Below are 27,424 nucleotides of genomic sequence, written 5' to 3'. Positions count from 1 at the left end.
ATCAGTATCTAAGGTGTGGGGGTAGAATGGCGAGGCCAGACTCTTTTCAGTGGTGAGTGGAGACGGGACAAGGGGAAATGGCCAGAAACTGCAGCATAGGAAGTTCCGCACAAATGTGCGCAAGAACTTCTTTAGGTGAGGTGATGGAGCACTGGAACAGGCTGCCCAGGGAGGTGGTGGAGTCTCCTTCTCTGGAGATGTTCAAGACCTGCCTGGATGCCTACCTGTGCTACCTGGTGTAGGGAACCTGCTTTGGCAGGGGGGTTGGACTCGATGATCTCTGGAGGTCCCTTCCAACCCCTGCAATTCTGTGATTCTGTGATTCTATTACCTTCAGTTCTGGAACTAGTGTGTTCCTATTAATACTGCTTTGGCAACTGGCTTCCATTTATTTTTGGGGGGGAAAATCTTGTAGAGTTGTAAGTCAAATGTGCAGTGAGGCAGACATCCTCTGGGAGGCTGCCCTTCTCCTTTGTGCTGTGGGTTAAAATAAATCTCTCTGCTCTTGTGCAGTGATGGCAGTTACACTGCCAAAATCCCAGAGAGAGAGGGGGGAACACCTATAAATTACTTATTTAAAAAAAAAACAAAACTATTTTATTTGAGGTAAAGGTATAAAACGGTGCTACCAATACCACAATAGCTTGCTTGCTGTGTCAGCAATAGGTCTGAAAGACAAAATGTGTGCCGTAACCCACATTTCAAAGGTCACTGCTACTGCTGCAGGCTTCTAAAAGCACAGCTTGAGCAAGCGTCACAGCATCATGGCTGGTCTGAAGAGCTGGTCTGTTTTGATGATTATACTGTACAATTTCTGCCACAAATGTATTCCAAGTGGAATTTCAACGCATGTTGAAATAGGTAAGGCATATTCAGAATGAATTTTCATGTGTTTTGAATTGCTTGGGAAGAAAAGTAAATTCAGATGGCTGAAAAGCAAAGGGAGGGAATAAGGTGAAAGTAATGAGCGTTCCACGTTGTTTAAATAATAGTAATTAATAATAAAAGTAATAATACATGGATTGAATGAGTTCTTCTTCTTTTGTCATTTGAACCTTAACTGTGATGTTTTTATAACCATACTGCTTGAATCAGTTTGATTGCATATTGTTCTGTTTTCTGAAACACAGGCGTTATGTAACTGAAATCTTTGTGTCTGTGAGTCTGACATAAGTGCTTCTCTCTTGGAGAATGAAAAGAAACACTCATCTTTCTTTTAAGTTAATGTATTTTTGTATAGAAGTATAAAGTAGAGAATAACAGAAACCTTTTTTAGTAACTTTGTTTTCAAATAACAGTCATAGCTGCATCATATGTGAATTAACTTAATGAAAAACTTTATTCTGTATCTCTTTCTGGGAGGCCTGGAAGCCCAGCGCCCTAATTACTGAATATGAGCTTCTGAAAACTTGAAACGATGGGTTTGACAGAATACAAAGCACTTACAAAATATCTGTAAGGAGAAACGTCTTACAGATCTGTCCCAAAGCAGTCATTTTTCTCTGACCAAGGAAGCAATGCTACAGAAAACCTATATTTACATAATTTAAAGACCTTGGTTGTCTGAGATGTTCGGTGTACTCTTAGCTGTCAGATCAGCATTTAGAAAAAACTTTGACCATCTTGCCTGGGCTCAGCTCTGGCACTGCTAAAATGCATGCTTCCATTGTAGACAGATAGAAGTCTGTTATGATAAGATACTGGAAGTTATTTCCAAATGCAAACATGGAGTATTCCAGGAAAAGCAATTCTGCAGAAAACAGCCTTCCTGCTTCAAATCTCAAACTGAAGTCGATCCTGGATACATTCCTGCAAGTGCTTTAAGTGGTGAAAAGTTCTTCCTGTTCAAAACGTGGATCTCATTTGGAGTGCTGAGCAGTGCAGTGCTGTGCCCTACTTGCTGTGTTTTTGGAAGCAGGCTGAGAGGGCAGCCGCTGCCTCTTCTGGAGACTTGACAGAGTTATAGAGCTCTGGATCAGGGTGAGCCCATGTGAGGAGTGAGGGAAGACAGGGAGGGAGACAGAAACTGCCCACCTGAGAATCCCAGGCACTGGAATCGATGTCTGTTGAGCTGGCTGAGACATGGAAGCCTTCTGTATTTTTTTTACTTTTGAATGTAAATCCTCTTTTGGTGCAAGTCTGGTCATTAAGTGTCTCTTCACATATTTGAATGAGGATGGTTTAGAACAACAGCGGGTAATATTCAAAGTGAAATATCACTCAAGGAAAGGGATAAGTTTGTTTCGTTCTTCTGTTGTACTTGCTGAATGATCAGTTTGGCAGTAAGCTTTATTTCAATGAATAAATAGTGTTATTGATTTTACTGACTTGTTGTTCTTCATGCTTGTTAATAATCAATTAAACTGTCCAGTATTCACGTTTATTCCTGAGGACAGTGAAAGTTAAACATGATTCATATGTGTCCTTTGCAGTTAGAGATTCGTGGTACCTATGTTCTGGCTGTGATCAGTGTCAGGAATCAATTCTGCATATGAAGTTTTCCTTTTTCCTTGCTGTTAGGCACTGACATCTCTGTTTGTCAGCTTGAGAGCTGAAGTGAGAGAGGGATTGCTGAGACATCCATGGCCAGATGTGCCCCAGAAACAGCATTTCTGCATTAGATCCCTAGATAAGGAGACTTCTTCATGCATTTGTTAAGAAATTATACTTCATATGCCTGTGCCATTTGGTTTAGTTATGATAATGCAGTTTATTTTTGATAATGCATCTAACAACCATTGGCTGGTGTGAACCAATACTAACATATGTTGTTTTTTAGCACATAGAGCTCTGGAATTTTTCACCAAACATGAAGGGAACGTTGATTATAGACAGGTAAGAAGCAATATTATTTCTCAATGTTGTACCTTTCCTCTGAGTCTTTTTCTGTCTTCTAACCTTTCTTCATATCATTCTCAGTAATATGTGTGTAACTGCTGTGCCTGGGCTGGATTTTTTTTTCCTTTTTTGTTACACAATCTATCAGACCACTTCAAATGTACAGACAGTTTTCATAAACACATATACATGTGCACAAACAAAACATTTGTTTTTCATGAAGAACATTGTCACTATCATTTATGACAATCTAAAGATAACGTGATCTCTTATGATAGTAGGAGATCACCCAAAGGAAGCATTGATGTTTTTCATGGATGTTTTATCTGCTTGACTCAGAGGACGTTAGTTAGCAGCCCAGGCTTTGAGTCTAGTTAAGAGGAGGGGGCACTTTCTGAAGGTGGCTTCACCAGTACCTAACTTATATCACATCTGTCCTTTCCTCAATGGCCTTTCAAATTATAGTGTGTACTGACCAGCTTAATTTCACTTACAGGGTCTGGAGTGGTGGGAGGGAGGATGATGGCACTGAAATAATGGCACATCTCACTGGCAGTATTTATCTTTGATACTGACAGCAGGACTTGGTTTTTTGCTATGTAAGAGCATTCTGATTTCTTTTCCAACTCCTTTTCTCAGTTGTTACTAAACCACCAAGATGCATTTCAGGCCGGGAGCATTTATCCTGATGCTTTTTATCCTCCAATCTGCAAACGTGGTAAGAAAAGATTTTTGAGTCCAATATTGTAACCACTGTGTTGTCATGTAAAAACTCTACAGAATTTAATAGGGCTGAATGTAAATGTGCTGTAAGAAATTGAATATGACCAAAAGTACCTTCCTATAAAAGCATCCACACTTTTTGTTAGAATTCTGAACCTTTCTTTGTAGAACTTGGTAGCAAACTAACAGGCTTGAAAACGTTTTCAGAAAGCAGATTTTGAGTACATTTAGCTGTTTGGCACGTGGAGCAATTTGATGTAAGGATGCTGTTTGACTGAAATAGGTTAGATTGCAGAGTACCCATCTAGGGAGAAATTGAGAGGATGAAAAGATCATTTTTCTAAGTCCTAGTAGCTGCAAAGGGACAGCTGATGGTAGCCCTGCTTAGCCCTGGGTGAGTGGTAACTGTCTTGAAGGTACTGAGTTGGCTGCTCTGCCCATCATTTTTTCTGCTATATACTTTGAAGCTTTAATTTACTCGGAGCTTCTCCCTCTCCTCTCCACTTGGAAGGCAATATTTCTTTGTATCACACTTACAGAGAAAGGGAGCAGGCACAAAATTTTTGGATGCATCAAACGCAGTCATGTAAGCATCTAGCATCTCTTCTGTCAGTAGAAATCATACAGAAAATATAGCTAATTTGGCTTTTGCTATGTAAACGGATTGCAAAATGTAGCACCTGTGCAATATGGAATTGAGCAAAGATCTGTTTGTTTTCATGGAGAACCCCTTATTTTAAACAAATATTAATAAATACAGATATAATTCTGTTGCAATAGGGATATACCATGATGTGTCTGAAGATACTCACTGGTCACCATTTCTTAATGCAAGTATTCACTACATCAGAAGGAATTATCCTCAGCCTTGGGAAGAGGTAAGAAAAGTTCTTTAACTTTTGAAATGACTTTCTATTGTTCTATTTGACTGCACTTGTTGCTGCCTTCTTCAGCTTCCCTTGTTTTTGCAGCTTTATCCTTTGGGAAATGTGAAAGAATACATAAGATTTTAAAACTAAAATCTCTGCTGATAGAGGAAAAGTTGAAATCTTGCTTTCATCTTTACCAGACAAAAAGTTAACAGCTTCCACATAAAATCTGTTGTCTCTAATGTGCTCTGGTGCTTTTGGTGTATTTTGTAGGTCCAATTTTTTAAATGTGATTGGTGGTTTTGAGTACTTGCATAACTGTCAGATCTGGCTGAGTGTTTGCCATTTGAAAACCAGACCTAGTTTAGAATTCATACTTGGACTTAATCCTGATTTGCTCTTTTTTATACCAGGGGAGAGGAAGAACAGATTGTTGGAAGTGAGAATGATTTTTAAAGTCCTGCTGTTTTCTTTTCCTTGTTGGAATATTTGCCATTCTCACACTGCACAACAGAACTTTACAGTTGGAGCAGCATTTGAATGTATTCACTATCTAAAAATACACAGAAATCTGCCTGCTTTTTGACTGGCCTGCAGTGATACTAAAGTGTGAACTGTTTAACTTCAGGAACTATAAATTCATCCAAAACTTGTGACTTGATTACAGATTTTTTTAATGGCCTCTGGAACTAACAAGGATTTGATATAGAGGAATCTTTTCTGAAGAAGTGAAATGAAATTTCTGTTGCTCATAAGTTTATTCTGGATAACTTTTCTGTTTGTAGGGATAAAATGAGTAACTTGGCTTTAGTCAAATGCTTTTACAATGAATAGCACCTGCACAGGAGCATCTTTCTCTTCTCTGTATGTATTTGCACAGTACTTCAAGTGGCAGAGGAATTTCACTCCTTGGGAGAAGAAGAGTTTGTCCCTAGTCCCAAAACACGTATCTGACTGGAAGCACACAGGCTGTGTTCCGACATCAGCCATTTAACTTCATGGCCTTGAATGAAGTGCTTACAGATTGTCAAGTTGGAAAAAAACAATTCTCCTGTATCAAGGAATGAGTGCTCACTGTTCTGTTGTGCTAAATTCTTGGATTGCAATAGATTATCCATTGCATCTTTGAGTAATGTAAAACAAAAAAGACAGGAATAAAATTATGGATGGTACTACATGTGTATTGTTATTGTGCAGGCTACAGAGAAGCTGGTGGCTTTCCTGTTTGGAATTGCCTCACATATGGTGGCAGATGTTAGCTGGCACAGCCTGGGCATCAACCAAGGATTTTTAAAAGCCATGGGAGAAGTAAGTTTGGATTATTCTATTAACGTGACTGGAACTGTTAGTATTGCTAGTTCAGCTCTGGAGTCTGGTACAGAGAGAAGACAAAAGCTGTACTCCTGAATCAGGAAAATTTTGAGAGAGACACAATGTCACAAAGTCTGTATGAACAAAGTAAGTCAGGTTTGGGACCTACAAGCTTCAGAGCTGTTTGGACAATTTGATTCTGCTCTTGTGTTTGTATTGAAGGATGAGTAAAGTGATCAGCAAGGTGTTTTGTTTATGTTTTTTTTTTCTTTCTCCAGGTTGATTTTCATGGTTCATATTCAGAAGCTCACAGTGTTGGAGATTTTGGTAATATTTCTGTTTGCTGAACATAGATCCTTCGTGTTGGGATACCTAGTACACATGAAAAGCACAATTGGTGACTCTGGCTCTTACCCTGTGTAGTGAAAGTCACAAGACTCTCCTGCAGCTTGCAAAATCCTGCTATCCCTGTCTGCATGTTTTGTGTTTCAGGAGGTGCAATAGGGCATATAGATCCTTGACTTAAAGCCAAAACACAGGCTGAAGTATGCTAAAGGTTAAATGGAGTCACTCCTTGGATTTTAAATTTGACACCATTTTTGCTATTGTCTGGAAGTACAAAATATGCAGTATTCTTTCAGGTGAACCATCTCTGTATTTTAAATGACCAAGATTTGGGTGCCATATAAAAATATACAGCATAGCCATAGTTAGATCCATTCACACTTATCCTTGTCAGATACTTACATGTTTGTTGGGTCTTGTGTTTTGCTTGTTTGCTTTTTATTCCTCCATCTACAGGAGGAGATGTACTGAGTCAGTTTGAGCTGGACTTCAGTTACCTGACACCAAACTGGTAAGAGAATGGCCTTCAGCAGAGCTTAACCTTTCTAATGATAATCTCAGTTTATTCTGTACTTTTCTTTCAAAACCTTTGCTACAGGAATATTCCTCATATGCATATTTTGTGTTCTCTGACATAAAGAACTGGGAGGACAGAAAAAAAAGAGTTTTAGATGTTGCAATACAGCAATAAAGATTTATTCTTTAACTCTGATGGAAATCATAATTATAGATAACAAAAAATTGCTTCTTGGAATGTCCTACCAATTATTTGAATGTGCAGGTAATGTCTCACTTAGATCACCATTTTAATTTTACGGCATTGGGGATGTTTATGGCTATAGATACTGAGGAATTCAGACAGGCTTTCAAAGCATAAAAAGAAGCAGCAGTTTTAAATAGGCATGCTTGTTTTCTTGCCATTTTTAAATGAAAGACCTGGTGTGGTAGGCCATTTGAGTCTTATTTACATGAAAGATAGTTCCTCTAGGTATAGAAGATGGTCATTTATCTCCTCAACTTCATCACCTCTGACGTATCTCTGAGAAATGTTGAGATAGCAAAATATGAGCACCATCCTTTTGGCTAGGAATGGAGTTGAATTGGAATAGGTTTGGCAACAGTGGAGGTTTGGAGGTTATGTGATCACCACACCAGGGAACCAGTAGAGGAAGAGTGGAAACTAACCAGCCATAGCTACAGCTGTTACAGAAACTGAATTATCTTTTACCAGGTGATGTGGAAAAACTCTTACAATACCTCAGTCTTGTTCTTAGGTATGTACCTGTCAAAGACCTAGCCTCTATCTATAAGGAATTTTATGGAAGAGAGATCATAACTGAAGGCACAATTACTGACTGCACTTACCTGCTGTTTCTTGAGCTGTAAGTTGGATAGCTTTGTGTAGATTTTCCTTTGTGAAACTTATATAGGAAAAAGATGATAATCTGGCTTGAAATGCTAGCTCAGAAAATTATGCTTTGAGGCCAGGAATACAAAAATCATAAGATACTTTTTTTTTTTTTTTTTCTTAAAGTCTAAAATACAAATTTGGACTGCTTAAATGGCTGTTAGTTTTGTTATTACACCATAGCTTCTGTGTCTAAGCTATTTAACAGGTTTATGCATTGAACATATTTAGGCCTGTTTATTTGAGAACAGCCAAGTCTTCAAGTATTGTTGCACTGTGACATGTTACCAATATAATTTTAAGGTAATGAAGCTCAATATGCATACTTAAATGGACAGTTTACTTACTGTTTATGTATATCCTATCAAATCCAAGAATAATTCATAGAGATAACAACTATGACATTTTTGCTATCTCACAATGCCTGCTTGGAAGACCTTAAACCACCTAGCTGTATTCTTTATTTCAGTTAATTACTACCAGACGTGCAGTATTTAAAAGCACTGTAAATCCCTCCAGGTTAAGAGCTACAGTACAGTTAAAATTGTTACTTTTCACATTATAATCCTATTAACAACTAAGAAGGAAATGTAATTATTTGCATAGTATTTACCACATGCAGAAGTACAGAAACCTTGAAAAGAAGCTTACAAATCATGAAATTTTTTTAAGTTAAATCTGTTGATTTCTGAAGAATTGTGATTTTTTTTTTTTTCAGACATGGAGAAAGGCTTGCTGTTGCCAAGGTTAGTTTGCTCTTTTTGGTTTATTTTTTGGGGTTGAATATGTAATGCAAAGACAGTGTAATCCATTTTACTATCCGTTTTACTGAGTATGTTGCTTGTCTCTTAGCTCTTTCCAACATATGCTAGTAAATCTCCATTTCTGGTGGAAAAGTTCCATGAATATTTCCTTGGAGGAGTAGATGACATGGCATTCTGGACAAACAATATTTTTGAGCAGATGAGCCGAATGCTGGAGAATGGAGTCAGGTAACACTGTGTTTCTTGCAACATTAGATATAGTATTCAAGCTCTGGCACACATTTAATCCTTCTGAAAGCAGGTCATTTCCGAGAATAAACACTTTAAATCCTCATGTGGACCAAAGGAAGTATGCCTGTTCTTTGACCAGATGCACAGAGGAAAGCATGGACCCTGAGACTGCATTTGCAACATGGTCACATTCTTCTCTCCATGCAAAGCTGGGTCATGCCCAGCAGATACTCAACTGGGGAAACCTGGGGCATTCTTTAAGACGTATCCAATGGGGTGCACAAGTGTTGCATAGCCAGACTGAGGTTCTTCCTGGCCTGGTGATCTGAGCAGTGCTTGTACTATGTGACTGCTCTCATCAGCTGGTGGAGATGATCCTTCCTAGAGGAGGCCAAATGCTCCCTGCAGATAATGCAAGCAGATAGGAATATAAACAGTAAGAATGGATGTTCTAGCATTGGAAGTTTGGGCTTATATTCAAAATATCATGTTTTTATTGAAGTTCTGGCCCTGTATTGCCTTGGTACAAGTGTAACTTTACTATAAATAACATTATAAGACCAGCAGTGGGAAATAATCCATACATCTAATGGATAATGTTAACAGAGATATTTTGGGAAATAATGTTTGGACATGATATGGCATAATCAGTTGAGTTCTTTGTTCCAAAATATCATTTTCATTAAAAGACTGTAAAAAATAATTCTTTTCTATTTATTCTATTAATACTATTAATAGAATTAGCAGGACATGTTCCAATAAGTTTCATTAAATGAGTGGAGACATACAAGATTCATATAGAACCTAAGTCATTAAGTACAATCAAGGCCATTAAAATACACATCAAAGGAGTTTCTATGGCTTGTGATACCTTCCTGAAATTGATTAAGCAGAGCTTCTTTAGAAAGCTGATGCCTTCCAACAGGAGAATCAGTAAGGATAAATGTTGAAGCTTTAGTTTCACTTGCATTGCAAGAAAATCTTCAAAACACATTCTGAATATTTTTTAGTGGCTGCTTTCTGCCTGAGAACCCTCTGTTTATAAACTGTACAAGGGACCACAAGGATAACTACCTGTAAGTATAACTAAAGGTTCAAAGACTTAATACTGGTGACAGAAGAGTCAGTCTTTCCCTAATGTGGACAGTGAGCTATTGAAAATTAGAGATCTTTTTTTTTTCCTTCAGAACTTAGCTTACTTGCAACAAGTATTAATGGTTTAATTTACAACTTCAGTCACATTAGGACAGTGGAATGTTCCTTACAGGGAGATAATGATGGGAAAGAAATAAAGATCAAAAAGATGTGATAAAAAGCACATCCTCAAAGACAACAGTGCGTCCTTGAAAATAGCCATGCTGAGTGAAGAGAGGACAAGAAAGCAAAGAGTTTACTTTACTAAAATCTGTCTTTAATTTACTATGGAGTATAATAATAAACTGATGCCTATGATTAGATGAAAAGAGCAGCAGCAACTGTAGCTAAATCAGTATGTGGGGTTATGAAACCTTATGGGTTGAGATACTAATTACCTTTATTTTATTGCATATTTATTGTGAGAGTTTTTATCTTCAAGCTCTTACCTTAGCTGAGAAAAGAGCTCTTGTCCTTGGGTGCTCTCCTCAACAACATCAGTAGTTGTAAGTTGGAGCAGAATTCTGGCCAGGGCTAGGTAGTAATAAACTTATTTGTTGAGGAAGAGTAATTCCATGGAAATAGTGGAAATATCTGAAACAAGTGAAAATGACTGGCAAAATGTAACTACAGCAAAAAATTAACTTCTTTTGTGGGGAAAGAGAAAAAATGGTGTGTGAAGTCAAGAAACAGGCATGTAGTAGGTAATTCTGGATTCAAAAGGCAAGATGATTATTTCTCCTTGCTTTGTTATTAAAAAACGTCATTAATTCCGTTGTATTAATTGTTATTAGTGCCTTTTTATTTTAACAGAAGCAAACACTCAAAAAATGAACATCACAAAAATACAACTTCTTCACTTCCAAAGACATTTGAAAAGAATATAACGTATACAGAGAGAGGAGTTCACTTCAATATACAGTCTTGGGCAACAGTAAGTGAGATGTGGCATGTGTCAGGTACAATTCAGCTCTGGATAAAACTGTTTTAATTTCTGTCTGAGGTGCTGTTTGTGGTCTCTGGATGTAAACTGTAGCCTCTCACTTCACTTCATGGAGATTCTGGCAGCCACTGTAAATTGGTATATGATGTAGATACTAAGTACATCGTAAATACTAAAGCTTTGGGGTTTTCCTCATTTTGTAATGAGGCTAGAACATATTTTACAGTGTCAAAATGACAAAAATACATCATTAGCATTAAACTTTATGGAATCATATGATCACTTTTTGAAGTTAAAAAATTTCAACAAACTATAGCAGTGAACAGTTAGCAATGCACCATCTAAGGCATACAGACTTCTTGTCTCTTTCTAAAGCAGTGCTTATGACCCAAATCAGAGTTGATTTAGATCAATGTGCTGTTTTCCACTGATGATGACTTATTTTTGGAGGTCGTCTGTACTGTTTCAGCCTACAGTTTACAAATTCTTGTGTCTCACTGTTATTTTTATTTCAGAATTCCCTCCGATTCATAAATCGTGCTTTTGCAAAAACTGTCTGGAGAGTGATAGCAACTACACATCAAAAATCTTCTAAGTACATCCCTAAGCCAGTATCTTCATATTTTCTTGCTTCGCCATATGCTAGACTTGGATGGTTTGTACTTTTTTTTTCAAGCCTCCCTCCTAATTTCTGAAAAATTTGTGTACCTACCAGAATATTGATTTTTATTCTTTGGATACTTGTTAGAATCTAGACCTTCAGATGTGGTCTTGTGAACTGATGGCCACTGCCTGTTGGAAAAGGTCCAGAGGAGAGCCACAAAGATGATCAGGGGGCTGGAGCACCTCCCTACAAAGACAGGCTGAGGGAGCTGGGCTTGTTCAGCCTGGAGAAAAGAAGGCTGTGGGGTGACCTCATTGCAGCCTTTCAATACCTAAAGGGAGCCTGCAAACAGGAGGGGAATCAACTCTTTGAAAAGGTTGATAACAGCAGGACAAGGGGAAATGGTTTTTTAAGTTGAGGGAGGGAAGATTTAGGTTGGATGTTAGGGGGAAATTCTTCACAGAGAGAGTGGTGAGGTGCTGGAACAGCTGCCCAGAGAGGTTGTGGATGCCCCATCCCTGGAGGTGTTCAAGGCCAGATTGGATGGGGCCCTGGGCAGCCTGGGCTGGTATGAAATGTGGAGGTTGGTGGCCCTGCATGTGGCAGGGGGGTTGGAGATTCATGATCCTTGAGGTCCCTTCCAACCCTGGCCATTCTGTGATTCTGAGATTAGAGATGAGAGATGACATAAATTTGCATAGCTACTCATTTTGGTTTATTTCTTCTGATTCAATAATTCAAGATTTAATTCTTGAGGTTACTCCACACCAGCCAATGGTAGTTCTTTCTCTCCATGTTCCCCCTTTAAACCTCTACTATGTTATTGAGGCCTGTGATCCATTTGTTTATCTACTGTTATGACCATTGATTAAATTAGAGATTTGGTTAAAATGATGGTTAATTTCATTTTCTGGGTTCTGTGTCATATGCAAGCAGCCCTTCTTCATGTGTTTTGTTCTGACTGCTCTTAGATGCCTTGTGTCAGTTAAAAAGCAGTCCATACGTATCTCAGGTGCATTAGTGGAAGATGAACCTGTTCTTATTTAGTCCAGGTAAACAAAAATAAATTATATCATATGAAAAATGCCATGTAGGTCCTTACTGAAAAGATGAGGAAAGACACATGAAATTACCTGAAATTAAAAGTATTTATTTTCTGATAATGTAGAGATAGCCTGGCAGCTAATGCTATGGTTTTGTTACCTCCCTTATACAGGGCAATGATTTCAGCTGACATGAACCAGGATGGATATGAAGATCTGGTAGCTGGAGCACCGGGGTACAGCACACTGGGCCACATTCAGATAGGAAGGGTGTATATAGTCTATGGCAATCGTTCAGGTTTGCCACAAGAAGACATGGATCTAGATGAAAAAGCAGACCAAGTACTAGAGGGTCATCAGGTGAGGAGTCATGTCAGATACTTGACACTGAGGGGCAGGATCAGATGGTCTTTTTGAGCAATAAAGTTGATCCTCTATAGGAAATGTAATTATTCACACAGAAGAGAATAGCTTGTCGTTTGTAAGCATGACATCAGTGGTGCATTAGACTCAAAAAATGAAATAGCACAGCACTGCCTTATTATATTCATTATATTAGCTTATATTTTAACAACAGCATATCCTCAAGGAGAACAGGCCACTCCCAATTAGTGTATTATTAACATGGCTGTTATTTGAGAGAACAGTGATGATAAGAAAATCTTAATAATTGTTGGGGTGGATTTTTATAATAGCTGTTTCCAGTTCTTCCCTGTGCTGTGATTGCAAATGTACATTGTGTTTTGGCGTTTTGTCTTTAAAATATTTGTTACTTTCATCAGAGCAGTCCCTCTCCTTTTAGCCTTCAGGCAGATTTGGTTCTGCATTGGCAGTCCTGGACTTCAATGAGGATGGACTGCCAGATCTGGCAATTGGAGCACCTTCTGTGGGATCTCAGTTTCTCAGTTACAAAGTAAGTCATACACAGGTTTTGTGTTTGCTTGTTTTTTGTGCATATATGTTTGTTTTTTTTCCCTCAGATCATTTTTATTGATGCTTATGTTTTTTAGACTAATGAAATGAGATAAAGAATATCTGTTATTGCTCAAGGGCGCTTTTTAATACAAACAGAAAGGTTTATAACATTATGGATACTTTGATTAAATCAATGAAAGTTATCCATATGTCCTTTTTTTTTTTTTTGGCTGACTTTTTGTGCAAATCAGATTTCAGTCTTGCAGCATTGATGTGCTGGAAATATTAGAAGCCATTCATAAAATCTGAGTGTGCTGTTCTTTTAGGAACAAAAAGTCTGGAAGGAACCTGATATCAGTAAGCCTTGTCCTCTGCTGTCACAGGCCAACAGATAATATCTAAAATGCAGCATGAACACAGACAGGTGCTAAAGTAATCAAACTACAGTAGCTTAATAATTTGAAGCTTACCAAATTATCTCCTGTTAATGGTCACTGAATGTTTTCTTTCCACCTGAACTGAGAAGCATAACTTGTTAGGCTAATGCATTTCCACTAAGTTTAAAGCTCTTCAGAATTTTCAGTACTAAATTAGCTGCCTAAATACTAATTTAAATGCTTCTACATAGACTAAAACTTTGGAAAATTGCAAGCATCTGTTGTGTCTGGCACTGCATCCCACTGCATTAAGGAATTTTAAACAAAATGAGAGTCAAAAGAGCTTGCATGTAGTTAATGTAATATACATTATACCATCCTCACTCCTAAACTGCAGTATGATGAGAACACACTTGGTTATAGCAATGCCCATTCCAGTTTGGGTATTTTTAGGCTTGGAGTGAAAAGACAAATTCATGAAAAAGCTTTGGCAGGAAAAATACAGTTGTATTAATAGCCCTTACACAATTGTTTCACTCTGATCTTTGTCTTGGATTTCACACTTGGGGCTGACTTGCAAATCTTTTTGTGTTGTGTTTGCTTTTCCTGTTTTTCAGGGTGCTGTGTATGTCTATTTTGGAACTAAGGGAAGAGGCTTGGCATCTCAACCAAACATGACCATAACTTGTCAGGTATATTGATCAGGCTAAGACAGTGCTACACAAGAAGGAGGTGAGGTAAAAGGGAAAAGGGCCTGTGGGATTAAAGAAAAGATGTTGGAATCAAACTTCTAATTGCAAGGGGATATAGACATGTAACTGGGGATGGTGTGAGCAGGTGTTTGTCTAGGTTGGCTGTGCATGGGAAATACATTTGTAATCCACTTCAGGGGAGGGAGAAGGATGAACAGAAAGGAAGAACAGTCCTCCAAAAAAAGAAAACAAAATTGAAGTCATGGAGTTGGAGGGTAATTTGATCAGAAGTGGGCAAAGTTAGCTCTTTAGAAGTAAATTCCTTTATTTTGTTAACGAATCGGTGGTTTAAGTTCCATTTCAGGCTTAAACTAACTGTTTATTGCAGTATTCCTACTGTAATCTTGGTTGGTCCCTCCTGGCAGCTGACATTGATGGAGATCAAAATGCTGATCTGGTTGTTGGCTCTCCATATGCACCTGGTAGTGGTCAACAGAGAGGATTTGTAGCTGCATTTTACTCTTATTTCAACAGAAGTAACCAAGGTAGTATTTATTGGGTAAAATTAATCCTGCTGTTTTTTATATGACTGTTCACTTGTTCCTACTTAATTATAAGATAATTCAGATTATCAGCCACTCCTCTCAGTTTTGAGTCATCCATAATCTTGCTAAGGGTGCACTTCGCCCCATCATCCAGATGGTTAATGGAGATTCTAAACAGGACAGAAATACTGCTAATTACTGGCCTCCAGCTGGGCTTTGCACCACTGATCAATATCCTCTAGCTCAATTATTCAGCCAGTTTTTTTCCTACCTCACTGCCTGCTCATCCAGCCCATACTTCACCGGGTGCTCTGTGAGGATCTTGCAGGGAAAGGTGTCAGATGCTTTAGTGAAGTCCAGGAAGACAATATTTCCTGCTCTCCCCTGACATGTAAGGATGGTGTTTTGTTTATAGAAGCTTATCAGATTGGTCAGGCATGATTCTTAGTGATCATGCCTTACTATTCCTAGCGACTTTCTTGTTCTTTGTGTGCTTGGAAAGGCTTTCTAGGATTAGCTGCTCCATCACCTCCCTAGGGTCTAGGGATGCTGACTAGGGACATCCTTGAAGATAGGAGTGACATGTGCCTTTGTCCAGTCTTTGGGCACTTCTAGTCACCATGATCATTCAAAGATTATTGTGACCTAGTAATTCAGATAATAATTTGATTTTTATAATTTGAATTATCTTCAAAGAATAATTCAAAGATTCAGACCTTCACAATTACTAATTGGTTGAGTAAACTAAAGTCTACTTGCCTGAAGTTCAGGCTCTGCTACCATTCTACTTGTTTTTTTTAATCCATTCAGGCTCTTGACCTCCCCTATTTCATGGCCATGAGGGCCAAGACTGCCACTGATTATAAGATCAGGTCTATAGTGTTAGTGCACAGCAGATCAAGCTGTGCAACACCCCTGCTTAGCTCATCCAGTACCTACAAGAAGTCACACCTGACACCTTCTAGAAATCATACCCTGTGAATCCTGCTGTGTCTCACTTTCAGCAGATGTAAGGAAAGACCAAGTCTTTTGTAAGAACTGAATTAAAAATGCTAAAGTTCCTCTTGTAGTAAGCATGCACTTTTTTCCTGTACTACTCTCAGTACCTATTTCCTATGGACTGTCAATGTGTCATGTATGCTGTCTGATAATACGAGAATTGATTCTGATCAATGAAAACGTGAAGTTTATAAACATACATTGTAGGAAGATGAAATCCTCCTTCTAGGAATGTAATCCTGGATTTTAATATCTTTGACAGTCAGGCCTGCTAAAGTCATTAGTTTGCACACAGACAGCAAGTCTGTGAGACAAAAATAAATGGGTGATTTTGTAGGAGCTGTGGATTCAACTGCAGACTGACAGGTCTTCCTTGAAAATTTGCAAGTGTATCTTGAAAGATGATTTTCTGTCATTACCTGTGCTCCTTCATGTGGACAAAGGGGAGTGCTACAAGTGAAATATCTAGTGAGTACAGGTGATGGGGACTGCTGTGAATGGGGAAGGAAAGGCCACATACATGACTAAGTAAAATTAGTTTAAGATGAGTTGGGATATGCAGGTATTCAAAGCTGCATCAGAAACATGTAATTGAGTTTTCCAATAACTTCTACTGGTTTTTTTAGCTTATTCTACTTTATCTAAAATTGAAAATCACAACTGAAACGCATTTAACATTTAAAACATCAGTGACTTTTTTTTTTTAACCAAAATGCTGATTGAATGATTTGATGTCTTAAAGCCAGAATTATTTAATGCTCCTCCACCAACCTGGAAGAATTACAAGTTCCAATGAATAGTTCTAGCTTTTTCCCATCCCTAAGGACTTATCAATTCAGGGCAGACTTGACTGATAACTGTCATGTAGGCTATTGTGATTCTTTACAGCAGGCTGCATTGACCAAAGGCTTTGTTGAAAGACTACAGTTGCAGATTTAGCATTGCTCTGCAATAAGTTCACAATAACTGGTGTCATATCATTGATGGTAGTAATACTAATAGAAACTTCTCACCATAGCATGAGTTTATCAGTAGATGATCGCTAATAGAGTTTTGTGTGCCAGGTTACAAAATTTAATCTGCGTTTTTCCGGTCCGTCAGGGCTCCTGTCTATAGAGGATGCCAACTGGATGGTGAATGGGGAAGAAAACTATGCTTGGTTTGGATTTTCACTTCATAGCTGTCAACTGGAGAATGCAACATTACTGCTGATTGGTAGCCCTACATGGAAGAATTGTTTTGAGTGTGTGATGAACCACTGCTTTGTTTCTCCTCTATTCTGTTAAGATTTGTGATAGATGAGACTTCCTGCTTTTCAGGAAGCTTCCTCTTTGTCTTCTTTAGAGTATTTTTGTTTGTATTTTATACCTTTGCCCTTCTTCATGTATTTACAGAGCAAGGACTTTGTTTTTTTTAGAGACACTTGAAAATTTGTGGTGCTTTATTGTGGTTCAGCCTGGCAGGTGGCTCAGCAGCAGAGTTGTTCATTCATTCTCCCCCTTCCCAGTGTGATGGGGGACAGAACAAAAAAACCCAGCAAAGTATAACTCATGGCTTGAGATAAAACTAATTACTAAGATAAAGAAAAGAAAAATAGTTACGACTATGTAAGACTTTATATATCTAACTGTATATAGCTAGCATTGCACACATAATTTCTCACCACCCCCTAACCAATGCCCAGCTATTCCTCTGAGCAGTAGAAGAGAGCCAGGTGCACTCCAACCCCTACAGAACTTCTGCTTGATGTCATATGGTATGGAATACTCCCTTGTCCAGTTTAAGTCAGCTGCACTCATTCTGTTCCCTCCCAGGTCCTTGGGGCCTTCATTGCAAATAGTCCTTGGCTCTGTATAGCGCTGTTTGGCAGTAAGCATAAACATAGATGTGTTATCAACATTGTTTTTTCTCCTCAAACCAAAACATAGCATCCCACCAGACACTCTGAAGAAAACAACTCTATCCCAGCTGAAACCAAAACTGATTTTTTTGATGGGAGGGAAGGGAGCAAAAAAATGCCAACAATTAGATGTGTCTACAGATAGCACTTATTTTCAGATAATGTTCTCAAAAGCAGATTAAACACAAACATATTTTGAGTGTTAAAGAAGTGGAGGATAAGTCTGTGCCAAAATGATCTTAAAACTTGTTAGAACATGAGAATGACTAAAACAAATTTCTAAATGGGAATTTCTAAAATAGATTTGCTGCCATCGTTATTCCCAACTAAAAGTGGAAAATATTTTAAGATGAACAGACAGCTGAATCTGAGCACTTTAAATTCTAATTCAAGGTGCAATCCCTTCTCATCGGACGTCAGACAAAGTGTCGGGAAAGTGTATGGTTATAACCCACCAAGCACAAAGCCCTGGTTTACAATAACTGGAAACAAGGTAGGGCTCTCTCCGTGGGATACTGCTTTACAAACAACTGGAAATAGAGTGACATTCTGTGGAAATAAGTGTTTTTAAAATCTAACAGGCAATGGGCAGAATGGGTCTGTCACTGGCCAGTGGTGTGATGTCTGTGGCTGGGATCACCAGGACAGTATTGGTGGTGGGGGCACCTACTACAGGTATGTCATTCTCAGAACTGCAAAGTGTTTCTGCTTTGGGATGTCTGTTTCTGTATGAGTGAAGGGCAAAAACAAGAAGGGAAATTTTAATTGCCAATATAGCGTAAAAATATTTTAAAAATTTAGAAATAATCACTGTCATCACTTACAGGTGACTTGCATTTTTTAATTCTGTTCCATTATTTATGGAGCAGTAATTTCCAAGTAGACTGCACAGTTCTTGGAATTAAAACAACGTAGTATTTTGTGCTTACTCTGGAATTAGATAGTAAGGAAATGCATTAATCAAAATGTGGAACTCTAATATCTGTTGTTAGAATGTACTTTTGCCTGTTGCTTTGGCTAAGAGATTGTTTCTATGCTAACCAGAGTTACTGCCATATATTATCTGGTGGGTGCTTCATACATTTTTTAATTTGTTTCATTTTGTGTAATGCCATTATCATTGCTGTCAAGGTGTTTGAAGTACTAAACATGAATTTTTATGTCTGATGATCAACTTACTTTGTTGTTGCTTTCTAGACAGTCTATCTAGGATTTCATTTTTGTCCTCGGTGTTGCACCAAGCTGGACTAGCTCTGATATATGATCTGGCAGACAGCACCAAGCCTTCTCTGCTCAGTACATTCAGTGGGGACAGAAGGTTTTCTCGCTTTGGAGGAGATGCATACTTAAGTGACCTGGATAATGATGGACTAGGTAAAGCCAGATGAATCTAAATTGCAGAGTTGAAATGTTTTATGCTTTGCAGCAAGATTGGTCATACACATTCTCATACAAGTGCTGAATGCAGCCTTCTTACTCAGTCTTCTTATTCAGTTACTTGTACAACACTTGTACAAATATTTCATCATGCCTCCTGAGGAGACATCTCTAAAATCCCAAATAATTCAAACAGAAATTGAAACATTTTAACCATTTTAATCACTACATACCTCTAAATACCACCATTCCATTTAAAATGTTTTGATTTCAAACTATCATGTTGTGATATAGCATTACTTCACTTTTGATAAGCTCTGCCATTCTTCTAATTTTTGCAGATGAAATGATTGTAACATCCCCCCTGAGAACTAATGATATCACCACAGTACTGCTTGGTGGGACAGCTGGCCGTGTTTACATCTATAATGGAAATCAGTCATCTTCAGGGAATGTGACAGACCACTGCAAATCATGGATATCTCCCTGTCCTGAGGACTGGGTAAGAGAAAATAACAGTGAAATCATGATGCAAGATCATAATGTTAGCTAATTAATTACATCCTATGCAAATACTGGGCTTGGTTTCAGAAAAAAAAATGAAAATTACTTCTGTTTTGGAATCTGTGTAATTTGGCTTCTGTTTGTTCTCAAGCACTCTGGAGCATTGAGTCCAGTTCTGGGCTCCTCAGTTCAAGAAAGACAGGGAACTTCCAGAGAGCCCAGAGGGCCACAAAGATGATTAGAAGCCTGAAGCATCTCCTTTGTGAGGAACGGCTGAGAGACCTGGCACTGTTGAGTCTAGAGAATACTGAGAGGGGATCTTATCATTGCTTATAGATCTACTGGATTGGAGTCAGGTGGAAGGGGCCAGGCTCGTTTCAACAGTGCCCAGTGACAGAACAAAAAGCAATTGGCACAGACAGGAACACAGGAAGTTCCATATGAACATGAAAAATAACTTTGCTGTGAGGGTGACAGAGCACTGAAACGAGTTGCCCAGACAGGTTATGGAGTCTCTCTGAAGATCTCTTCTCTGGAGATACTCAAAATTTGCCTGGATGCTTTCCTGTTCAACCTGCATTAGGGAACTTGCTTTAGCAGGGGGTTTGGAGTAGATAATCCCCAGAGGTACCTTCCAACCCCTGTGATTGTGTGATTCTGTTTCTTTGCTGTCTGGGAGCCAGGGCTATTGCACTGGCCTTCTCCTCTCCTACTGTGGTCCTCTCCACTAGCATTTTCTGTTTTTTTTCCCTTCAGGCACAGTATGTCCTCATTTCTCCTGAGGTGAGTAAATGGAAAACAAACTGCTATGAGGAATGGAAAAGTCCCACTTTAAAAACAGCATTGTAACAAGTAGCATTATTTTACAGGAACAATCAAGATTTGGAAGTTCTGTCATCACTGTGAAATCTGAAAAAAAGGTGAGCAAAGTAATTGCTTCTGGTGGGTTTGTTACATCTGTCTACATCACTTATGTGTATGGGTCAACATCTCGGGTCTTGCTCATTGCTCTTCAAACGTGCAATGAAGAAACACCTGGAAATGCGAATGCATCAAAGTTAGGTTAGAACTTATAATCCAACAACAGGCACAGACATTGCTGCTGGTTTCTGCATGAGTGCAGATGAGGTAGTTTTCCAATCATTTGTGCTCTTCTCCTGTGGCATCAGTCCACACTAAACTTCAGCTACATTTCTATTGATCTTGCTGGTGAGAGTTTATGTTGACACGAGATTTGACCAGTTCTAGCATTTTCCAAATGAAATAAAGTCTATTCATCAAATAGTTTTGTTAAATGCTGTTCAGATCAGGTGGGTGGCTTTCCCAATTCTTCTCATAACACGTCCACATGATACTAAAACAAAATCTAGTTTCCATTGGGGAAGCTTAAGGCTATCTTTCATCTGTAGTTGCACTTTGCTGACCCTTTTTCCAATCCATCTCCACAGAAAGAAGTCGTAGTGGCAGCAGAGAGAAGTTCAGCGAAAGCTCGACTTGGTGGAAGGCTTTTTCTCTACTCATTCTGAATAGTCCTGGTGGTCTTTAAGACCAGGGCAAAACTGGTCTTTTAAGGAAGAATCGCTGTAATATCTGTGATACTTTCCTCAACCCCTTAACAAATCAACAAAAACATGGCAGCAAACTTCAGTAGATACGTGGTACAGATAGCTAGGTAGCACCCCACATAGTATCCAGGGAGTGAGGCATGCTCACTGATCTTAAACCATGGCAAACTTTCACAAGTGAATTACCAGAACAACTTTTTGTTGTGAGGTTAACCAAAAGGATTTATTAATCACTGTTTAGCAGCAAACACTCTACTGCTTACTACACAACTAATAATTAAGCAAACATCAAAATCTAACACATTTTCCTTCCCTGAAATTACTGCTAGTTGCTGCCTTAATATCTTTGTCTCCCCTGTAGCCCCTTTAGCTACAGGACCTATTGTACTTTTGTATTCAAATCTTGTTATTTTTACTTTTCATTGGTGATGTTTAACAGAAGTTCTTTGAGCATCTATACTTGAGATTATTGACATTTGAGGTCCTGTACCAAATAAAAAAATTACTATTTGTCTTTAGGGGCTGACTGGGACATAAATGTGAGAGTCATCTGTGTTATCCCATTGTTAAGTTTCATTTCTTCAGACAGGCAGCCCAAATACTATTCAGGGCTTACTTGTTTGTTTTTTTTTGGCTGCAGTGTTTGCAGTTCCTCCTTAAGAGGTCTGAAATGATCATTCCCATGGGTTTGGAGAGCAGGTGGTTGTTTGGTTTGCTTCACATTTCCTGTTACTCTTTGTTTTTGAAAGGCTGGGTGTAGACCTGGGTATAGCTCCATTTGGTCAGTCCTATATCACTACCCAAGGTGTGCTTCAAGCACTTCAACATTTTCTCCAAAGCTTATGCCTCTCCTAGGAACTTATAATTTTGTTTGTTAGGGGGTGTTGGGGTGCCTGTTTTACTTGTGTAACCAACCTGCAATCCACTTGACCTCCTTCCCACCACGCTCCCACCACTCCTGGCCATGGCACAGGACTACAACCACCTTTTCAAGTTGCTCACCACTGGCTGTTGCATTTTGCAGATAACACAATCTCAGGCAGCTACATTACCACAGTTGGAACTGATTTTAAAATCCAGACAGTTTAGATCAGTGAAGAGGAAGTGAATCCATTGATCTGGGACAAAATTGAACGACAGTGCTTCCAAATTATTACATCAGCATATTACTGAGGAACACATGGGATGTTGTTGTCTAAGAATTAACCAGTGCAGAATCTTTTACGAATGTAAAACAGTGTTTGCATGAAATTAATCAAACCTGTGATGATCTCTGTCATACCAGTGGGGAACAAGAGTGATGACCAACAGTGAAAAGTAGTAGGCAGAGGATGCCTGTAAGTTTTCTGGGCAGATGGAAATACAACTGTTTGAGATGAGTGTAAAAGAAAATATGAATGTGGAAGAGGTGTTTAACTGCATTACAGAGCTATTCTGTGAGCAAAGAAAGAAAACTTAGTAACAGCAGAAATAGAATGATGGGGTGAAGCTAACAGAATAGGAGAAGGAAGATGCAGTGCTGCTCATGCCCTTTCCCTGCTGAAGTGACTCTGCTCTGACAGGTCAGCCCTTCCACTAGATTCAGGCAATTCCACTGGGGAGGGCTTTGGAGGACTTCCTCAGTTTTGTGCCATTATTTAAATATTGTTTTTTTCTCCATGTTTTCTATCAAGAGGCACTGGTACACAACCACTTCAGTTCCCAGAAGGTATTGGATGGAGTCTCACCCCTCTCTTCTCTCCTGCTCATTCCAGTGTGCGTTGTAGACAAGAAAGGACATTGCCTACCAAGTGGTCTAATTAACCCAAAGTTTCTATGTAACATATATTGCTTAAAACAGCTTTGACTCCCTGTTGCTGCTTTGGCTTATGCCCTTTTTTATGTCTACCAATCACAGGCTGAAAGTTCTACTTTAAATGAAATATTTCTTAATTCAAGTTGGCTCCAGCCTGGCAGCAGCTGCTTCCTTGGGCCTCTTGCTTCGTTTCTCTTGGGCTCCAGGCTGGCAGCTGTTACCCCTGGGGCCTATAGCTTCACTTTGAATTCCAGGTTTTTACGGGGGCATAGGCTCTATTTTTCTAGGTACCAGGATTGCAAGTGTTGCTTCTTGAGCCCGGGGTTTCACCTCTCCAGCCCCTGGACTGGCATCTCATGCTGCTGCTGAATTTCAGTTTGCCACCATGATCTAGATCTGTGGCTGGGTCCTTTGATGTCACCTTGTGCAGCAGCCCGGCTGTACCTGTGCTCTCCTTTATTTTGTACCAAGGTACAGAATGTGGGATTTATTTGGAAAAAACTTTTTTTTTTTTAATGGGCAAAACTAAACTCTTTTGATCTCTGCTTCTGCCACAGTCTTAAATGAAGGTCTATGTCTTTTTAGAACAAAAATAGCGTGATTCTCCCAAATAACAATACCCTTCCTTTTCAGTGCCCTGATAACAAATAGGAGAGCTGAATGTTAGTGTGAATTTTGGTGGCAAAGCTGTGTTGTTGAGAAAAGGTATGAAAATAAATCTGGATTGATGTCTGAATACAAAAGCTGCTGCAGAATCATTCTCAGGATACTTCTAGGAGAAAGGAAACCTGCTGTTCAACGTAAGGACATTGAAAGATTCCTTGCTTGGGTTATGTGGTGGTGGAGGATGACCCTTAGTAACAAACTGGTCACACTACCCAGCAACATTTTTCCATGCTGGCTTTTCTGGGAGAACAAGCTTATCCTATGTCATATCTCATCCAGTTTCTCAATTGTGACCAATGATGTCCTGCATCAGTTCCACCCGGGCTGAATGGGCCAGTGGTGAGGCTGGCCATTTCCACATTTTGCTCCACGCATTGCTTTATTTTGTCCCTTTTTGCAATGAGGTGTGATTTTAGAAAAGCAAGAACTCCCCATGTCAGTGGTTTCATGGATTGAGGGTCTACAGAGGCAGGGATAGGGTAATTTCCATGTTCATTTCCAGGATGCAGGCTGTTCTTCTAGTGGCAGTAGAAAGTTTTGTTTAGTGATTGACTTCATTACAAGGGTGTGCTCTCCAAAAGTCATCTACCTCATTTTGGTCTGATATAACACGATCCCCTCCGGTTAGGGACACCACAGATTTGAAGTTTCACTCTAAACCAATTTCTGCCCACAGTTCTCCAGAAATTATCCAATTAAAGGATCCCAGAGGATGGTTCTAGTGGTATTTCTCAGGTTGCCTTGTTGAGCTCCAAGAGATCCTTCATAGATTCTGCTGTAATAGCAGCACTTAGCATTTCCACTGCACCTCCATCTCCTGGCTGTGCCGATTTTTGTTGCAAGTGAATTATTTGAGCTTCTTGTAAGGTTAACAGAAATGACTTATTAATCAATATTTAATGGCATTCAAGTACTCTGCTAATTAATACAAATCTAATAATTAAGCTATAATTAACACAAAATGTCACTTAAGCTTGATATGCATCAATGTTGCATGCGTATAGAAACGTAGCTTACCTTGTTGTAAAAATCAAATGCAGGTTATGGTATCTCTCAATCTTTAGGAGTAACCTTGAGAGGCTGCTGCTGCTGTCCAGGAGAGCTCAATGGGCTCCAGTGGCTGCAAATATTTTAGAGTTGCTGACTTGCAGCTAAACTTCTTCCTTCCACAGTCATGCAATACACATACATGCCATTTTTTCTCTTTCCATTTGTGTTTTCTCAACTATACCAGCTCAGCATAGGAGTTCAGGTCCTTGACTCTACAATTTCACAAAGTTTGCCTGCAATAAGACTGCTCATCAGCAGCATCTGAGCCAGTACTGCCAGCAGGAGACAGATGAGTGCAACTGCCACAGGAATGTAAGCATTGTGATGGTTTGACTTACAAACCAATCAGTCTGAGTCAGTCATGCTGGGCAAATTAACTACTGTGAGCGGCAGCAACTCTTGACCTGGTACAGGTAAGCCAGTCTGAAAACTTTTTTGGAGACTAAAATGAGCAGAAGACTAAATTTCAGTAGCCAATTTTGACTGTATAACGTACGTTGAGTAACTGTGTCACATTCCATACTGGTCGTTTATGGTTTTCCTTGACAGAATCAAGAAGAAATAGCATGTAATTTACATTATTAGCATACTGTGATAAAGATGGGGATTCTAAGACACCAAAAGTTGCTTTCAAGATAGTGAGCATGGAGGAAGGACAGCTATAGGCCAAAAAGAACAGGTAGATGCCAATACGAAAGATTATCTCTAGCCAAGTGTTGAGGCCCACACTAAGGGTGTAGCTCAGTTGGGTTCTCCCCAGAAGAGGGCAATGCAAGACTGAATAACTTCTAGGAAATACTTTCACACTCATGGCTGAAACTATTCAGAAACCCTTTTTAATGCTTTTAGGTAAAATTCCATGAGCATGATAACTTAGAATTGTGCTTTTAATGTTAACAGTATTGCCTTCAGCTGACATTAACATTGTCCAGTGCAGGTTAACAGTGTGCATCATCTATTAAAAAACCAGAGCACCAATATGTTATGCTATTAGTGACAACAATCCACAGATACACGTGTATCTCCATTTTCTCTTCCTTGTCGCCTTGACAAACACAAGGTATTATTTCTGGTAACACAAGTCAGTGGAATAGCACAGATTTCTACAGGCCATACTTAAGGATAACACATCTCAACTTGTGTTCTAAAGAATTCTCTGTCTGGAAGGTTCTCTTAAAAAAAAAAAAAAAAAAAAGAAAATGACAAGGCAAACATAAGCTTGATGTGTTCTGACATCTATTTTGGGGACCTTATTGCCCAAATAGGAGAAATAACTACGCCACCGAGTTACTTCAAAATCTGCACTTCATGGAAGCACTAACTGGATGGAACAGGGAGCACTGAACACAATACTTATCTACCAAATCTAGGGCTAGTGCTATGAGGCAAAACAAGCCATGTGTTCATAAGGGCAGATTTTTTTTTCTTCTTCTTTTATAAACAAAAACTGCTGATACAAATATATTCTGGAGCCAATATATTCTCCTGGCTTTATTTTTTGTGTGTGTGACCTCAGAGTAATTTTATTGCACATTAATGCATTTTAGTTACTTGAATGGTATGAAAACCACTAGAAGTTTGTAGATGTCCATAAAGAAGACAGCAGTCAGTCAGTGCTTTGATTATGCTGTAAGTAGTTATGCACAGGAAAAGGAGTCAACACATTGTATAAGCTTGTACAGTATGTGTACAAGCTTGTATACATACTAGCTTGTATTATACAAGCAAGATACAAAACAGCCTATGATTACATGAGAAATTGCTCTATATGCAGGAGAAGGAAATTGAGAGAGGCCTGAATCCTGCTTTTTCTTCCTTACATGTTACTGAAGTTCAAAAAGCCCATACAAAACCCTAGACAATTAGCAACCTGATTTGGAAAGATGTTTTTACTTCCTCTACAGACTGAAACAAGCCAGTAGAGAGCCACGTCTTCAGAGGACTCAAAGATGAATCCTAAGAAAAAACACAAATAGTGACAATAAGAATTTTACTTTCTTTTAGTCCAGCACAGGACACATGCTACGTTCATGCAGCAGATAACAACTGCATTACACATCATCCACGGACCTGCTTTTCAAGTTATTAAGAGTGCATACAGTTTGAACTTAAACTGTTCAGTAATACCCACAGTAAGTCACATTTCAAAGCTCACTTAAGATAAGCTGCATTATTTCTGGCTACTGTCAAATTTGAAGTAGTGCTTTACAAAGAGATGCACACGTGCTTTTGGCTTCTGAAAAATCCATTCATTCAGCAAAGCTTTAAAAATAAATAAATAAAAAGGACACTTTGAGGGTAGATTTTTCTTTGGTAGTTGAAGGCAGATTCCTAAACTTGCAGCTCAGAACCAGAGAACCACTACTGATGAATGCTGACTGCTGTCATCCTTAAGCTGAGGATGCTGCTCTTTATGAAAACCTGCTACATGAAGAAGTGTTGGAAAGAAGCTTGAAATAAGTACGTGATACAGAAATCTCACAGAACATACATGGGGTGGAGGCGAGACTGCTGTGAAAAGCATGTCACTGTTTTCCCTTCAGTTTCCCTCCTTTTATGTGAGCATTAAAATATCACCGTATGTTTTTGGCACAAAATATGTATTAAATTAGCAAGTTCATAAATCCTTAACATTTTCAGGAAGGAAGAACAAATGAAAGTGTCCAAAGTTTACACCGTAACAATAAGTATCTCTTCATTCCTGCCGTTCCTATTGGTTTGCCAGTGTGCTTCTGCTCAGTCCAAAAGTTTCTGCTTTAAGGCTGTTCTTTATCTCCACTCTTCGAGCTGCTGGTTGGGATTTTTTCAAAACTGCAGGAACCTAAG

The 27,424-nt window shown here is 38.9% G+C and overlaps 2 protein-coding genes and 1 pseudogene across 2 annotated transcripts in view; 2 read left to right on the top strand and 1 right to left on the bottom strand.

Moving 5' to 3' along the window:
• Nucleotides 1-734: 734 nt before the first annotated feature.
• GPLD1 (glycosylphosphatidylinositol specific phospholipase D1) lies at nucleotides 735-25,798 on the top strand. Its single transcript, XM_048938549.1, has 25 exons — nucleotides 735-861; nucleotides 2,780-2,835; nucleotides 3,478-3,556; nucleotides 4,342-4,439; nucleotides 5,628-5,738; nucleotides 6,020-6,068; nucleotides 6,543-6,597; nucleotides 7,361-7,468; nucleotides 8,213-8,240; nucleotides 8,347-8,486; nucleotides 9,500-9,565; nucleotides 10,437-10,557; nucleotides 11,082-11,221; nucleotides 12,387-12,573; nucleotides 13,016-13,126; nucleotides 14,123-14,197; nucleotides 14,586-14,742; nucleotides 16,843-16,984; nucleotides 18,035-18,134; nucleotides 18,223-18,316; nucleotides 18,839-19,015; nucleotides 19,360-19,520; nucleotides 20,279-20,305; nucleotides 20,392-20,442; nucleotides 20,971-25,798. The coding sequence occupies exons 1-25, from the start codon at nucleotides 765-767 to the stop codon at nucleotides 21,046-21,048; spliced, it is 2,508 nt and encodes an 835-aa protein (XP_048794506.1). The 5' UTR covers nucleotides 735-764; the 3' UTR covers nucleotides 21,049-25,798.
• Nucleotides 22,052-22,646, top strand: LOC125691346 (ras-related protein Rab-35-like; annotated as a pseudogene).
• MRS2 (magnesium transporter MRS2) overlaps nucleotides 25,455-27,424 on the bottom strand; it is an 11,621-nt gene continuing 9,651 nt past the window's right edge. Inside the window, exon 11 of the mRNA XM_048938554.1 lies at nucleotides 25,455-27,419. Coding sequence (XP_048794511.1) covers nucleotides 27,309-27,419 — 111 coding nt within the window. The 3' untranslated portion in view covers nucleotides 25,455-27,308. The remainder of the gene's footprint in view (nucleotides 27,420-27,424) is intronic.

This window comes from Lagopus muta, chromosome 3 (genome assembly GCF_023343835.1).
Source record: "Lagopus muta isolate bLagMut1 chromosome 3, bLagMut1 primary, whole genome shotgun sequence".
In the NCBI taxonomy this organism is placed as follows: Eukaryota; Metazoa; Chordata; class Aves; order Galliformes; family Phasianidae; genus Lagopus; species Lagopus muta.
This window is presented reverse-complemented; position numbering and strand designations above follow the sequence as displayed.

Bases quoted from the DNA above. Each gene is read 5' to 3' on its own strand.
- GPLD1 (XM_048938549.1), top strand. From the start codon at position 765: ATGGCTGGTCTGAAGAGCTGGTCTGTTTTGATGATTATACTGTACAAT. The intron at 7,469-8,212 runs GTAAGTTGGATA...TTTTTTTTTCAG, and splicing joins TACCTGCTGTTTCTTGAGCT to ACATGGAGAAAGGCTTGCTG. The intron at 8,487-9,499 runs GTAACACTGTGT...AATATTTTTTAG, and splicing joins ATGCTGGAGAATGGAGTCAG to TGGCTGCTTTCTGCCTGAGA.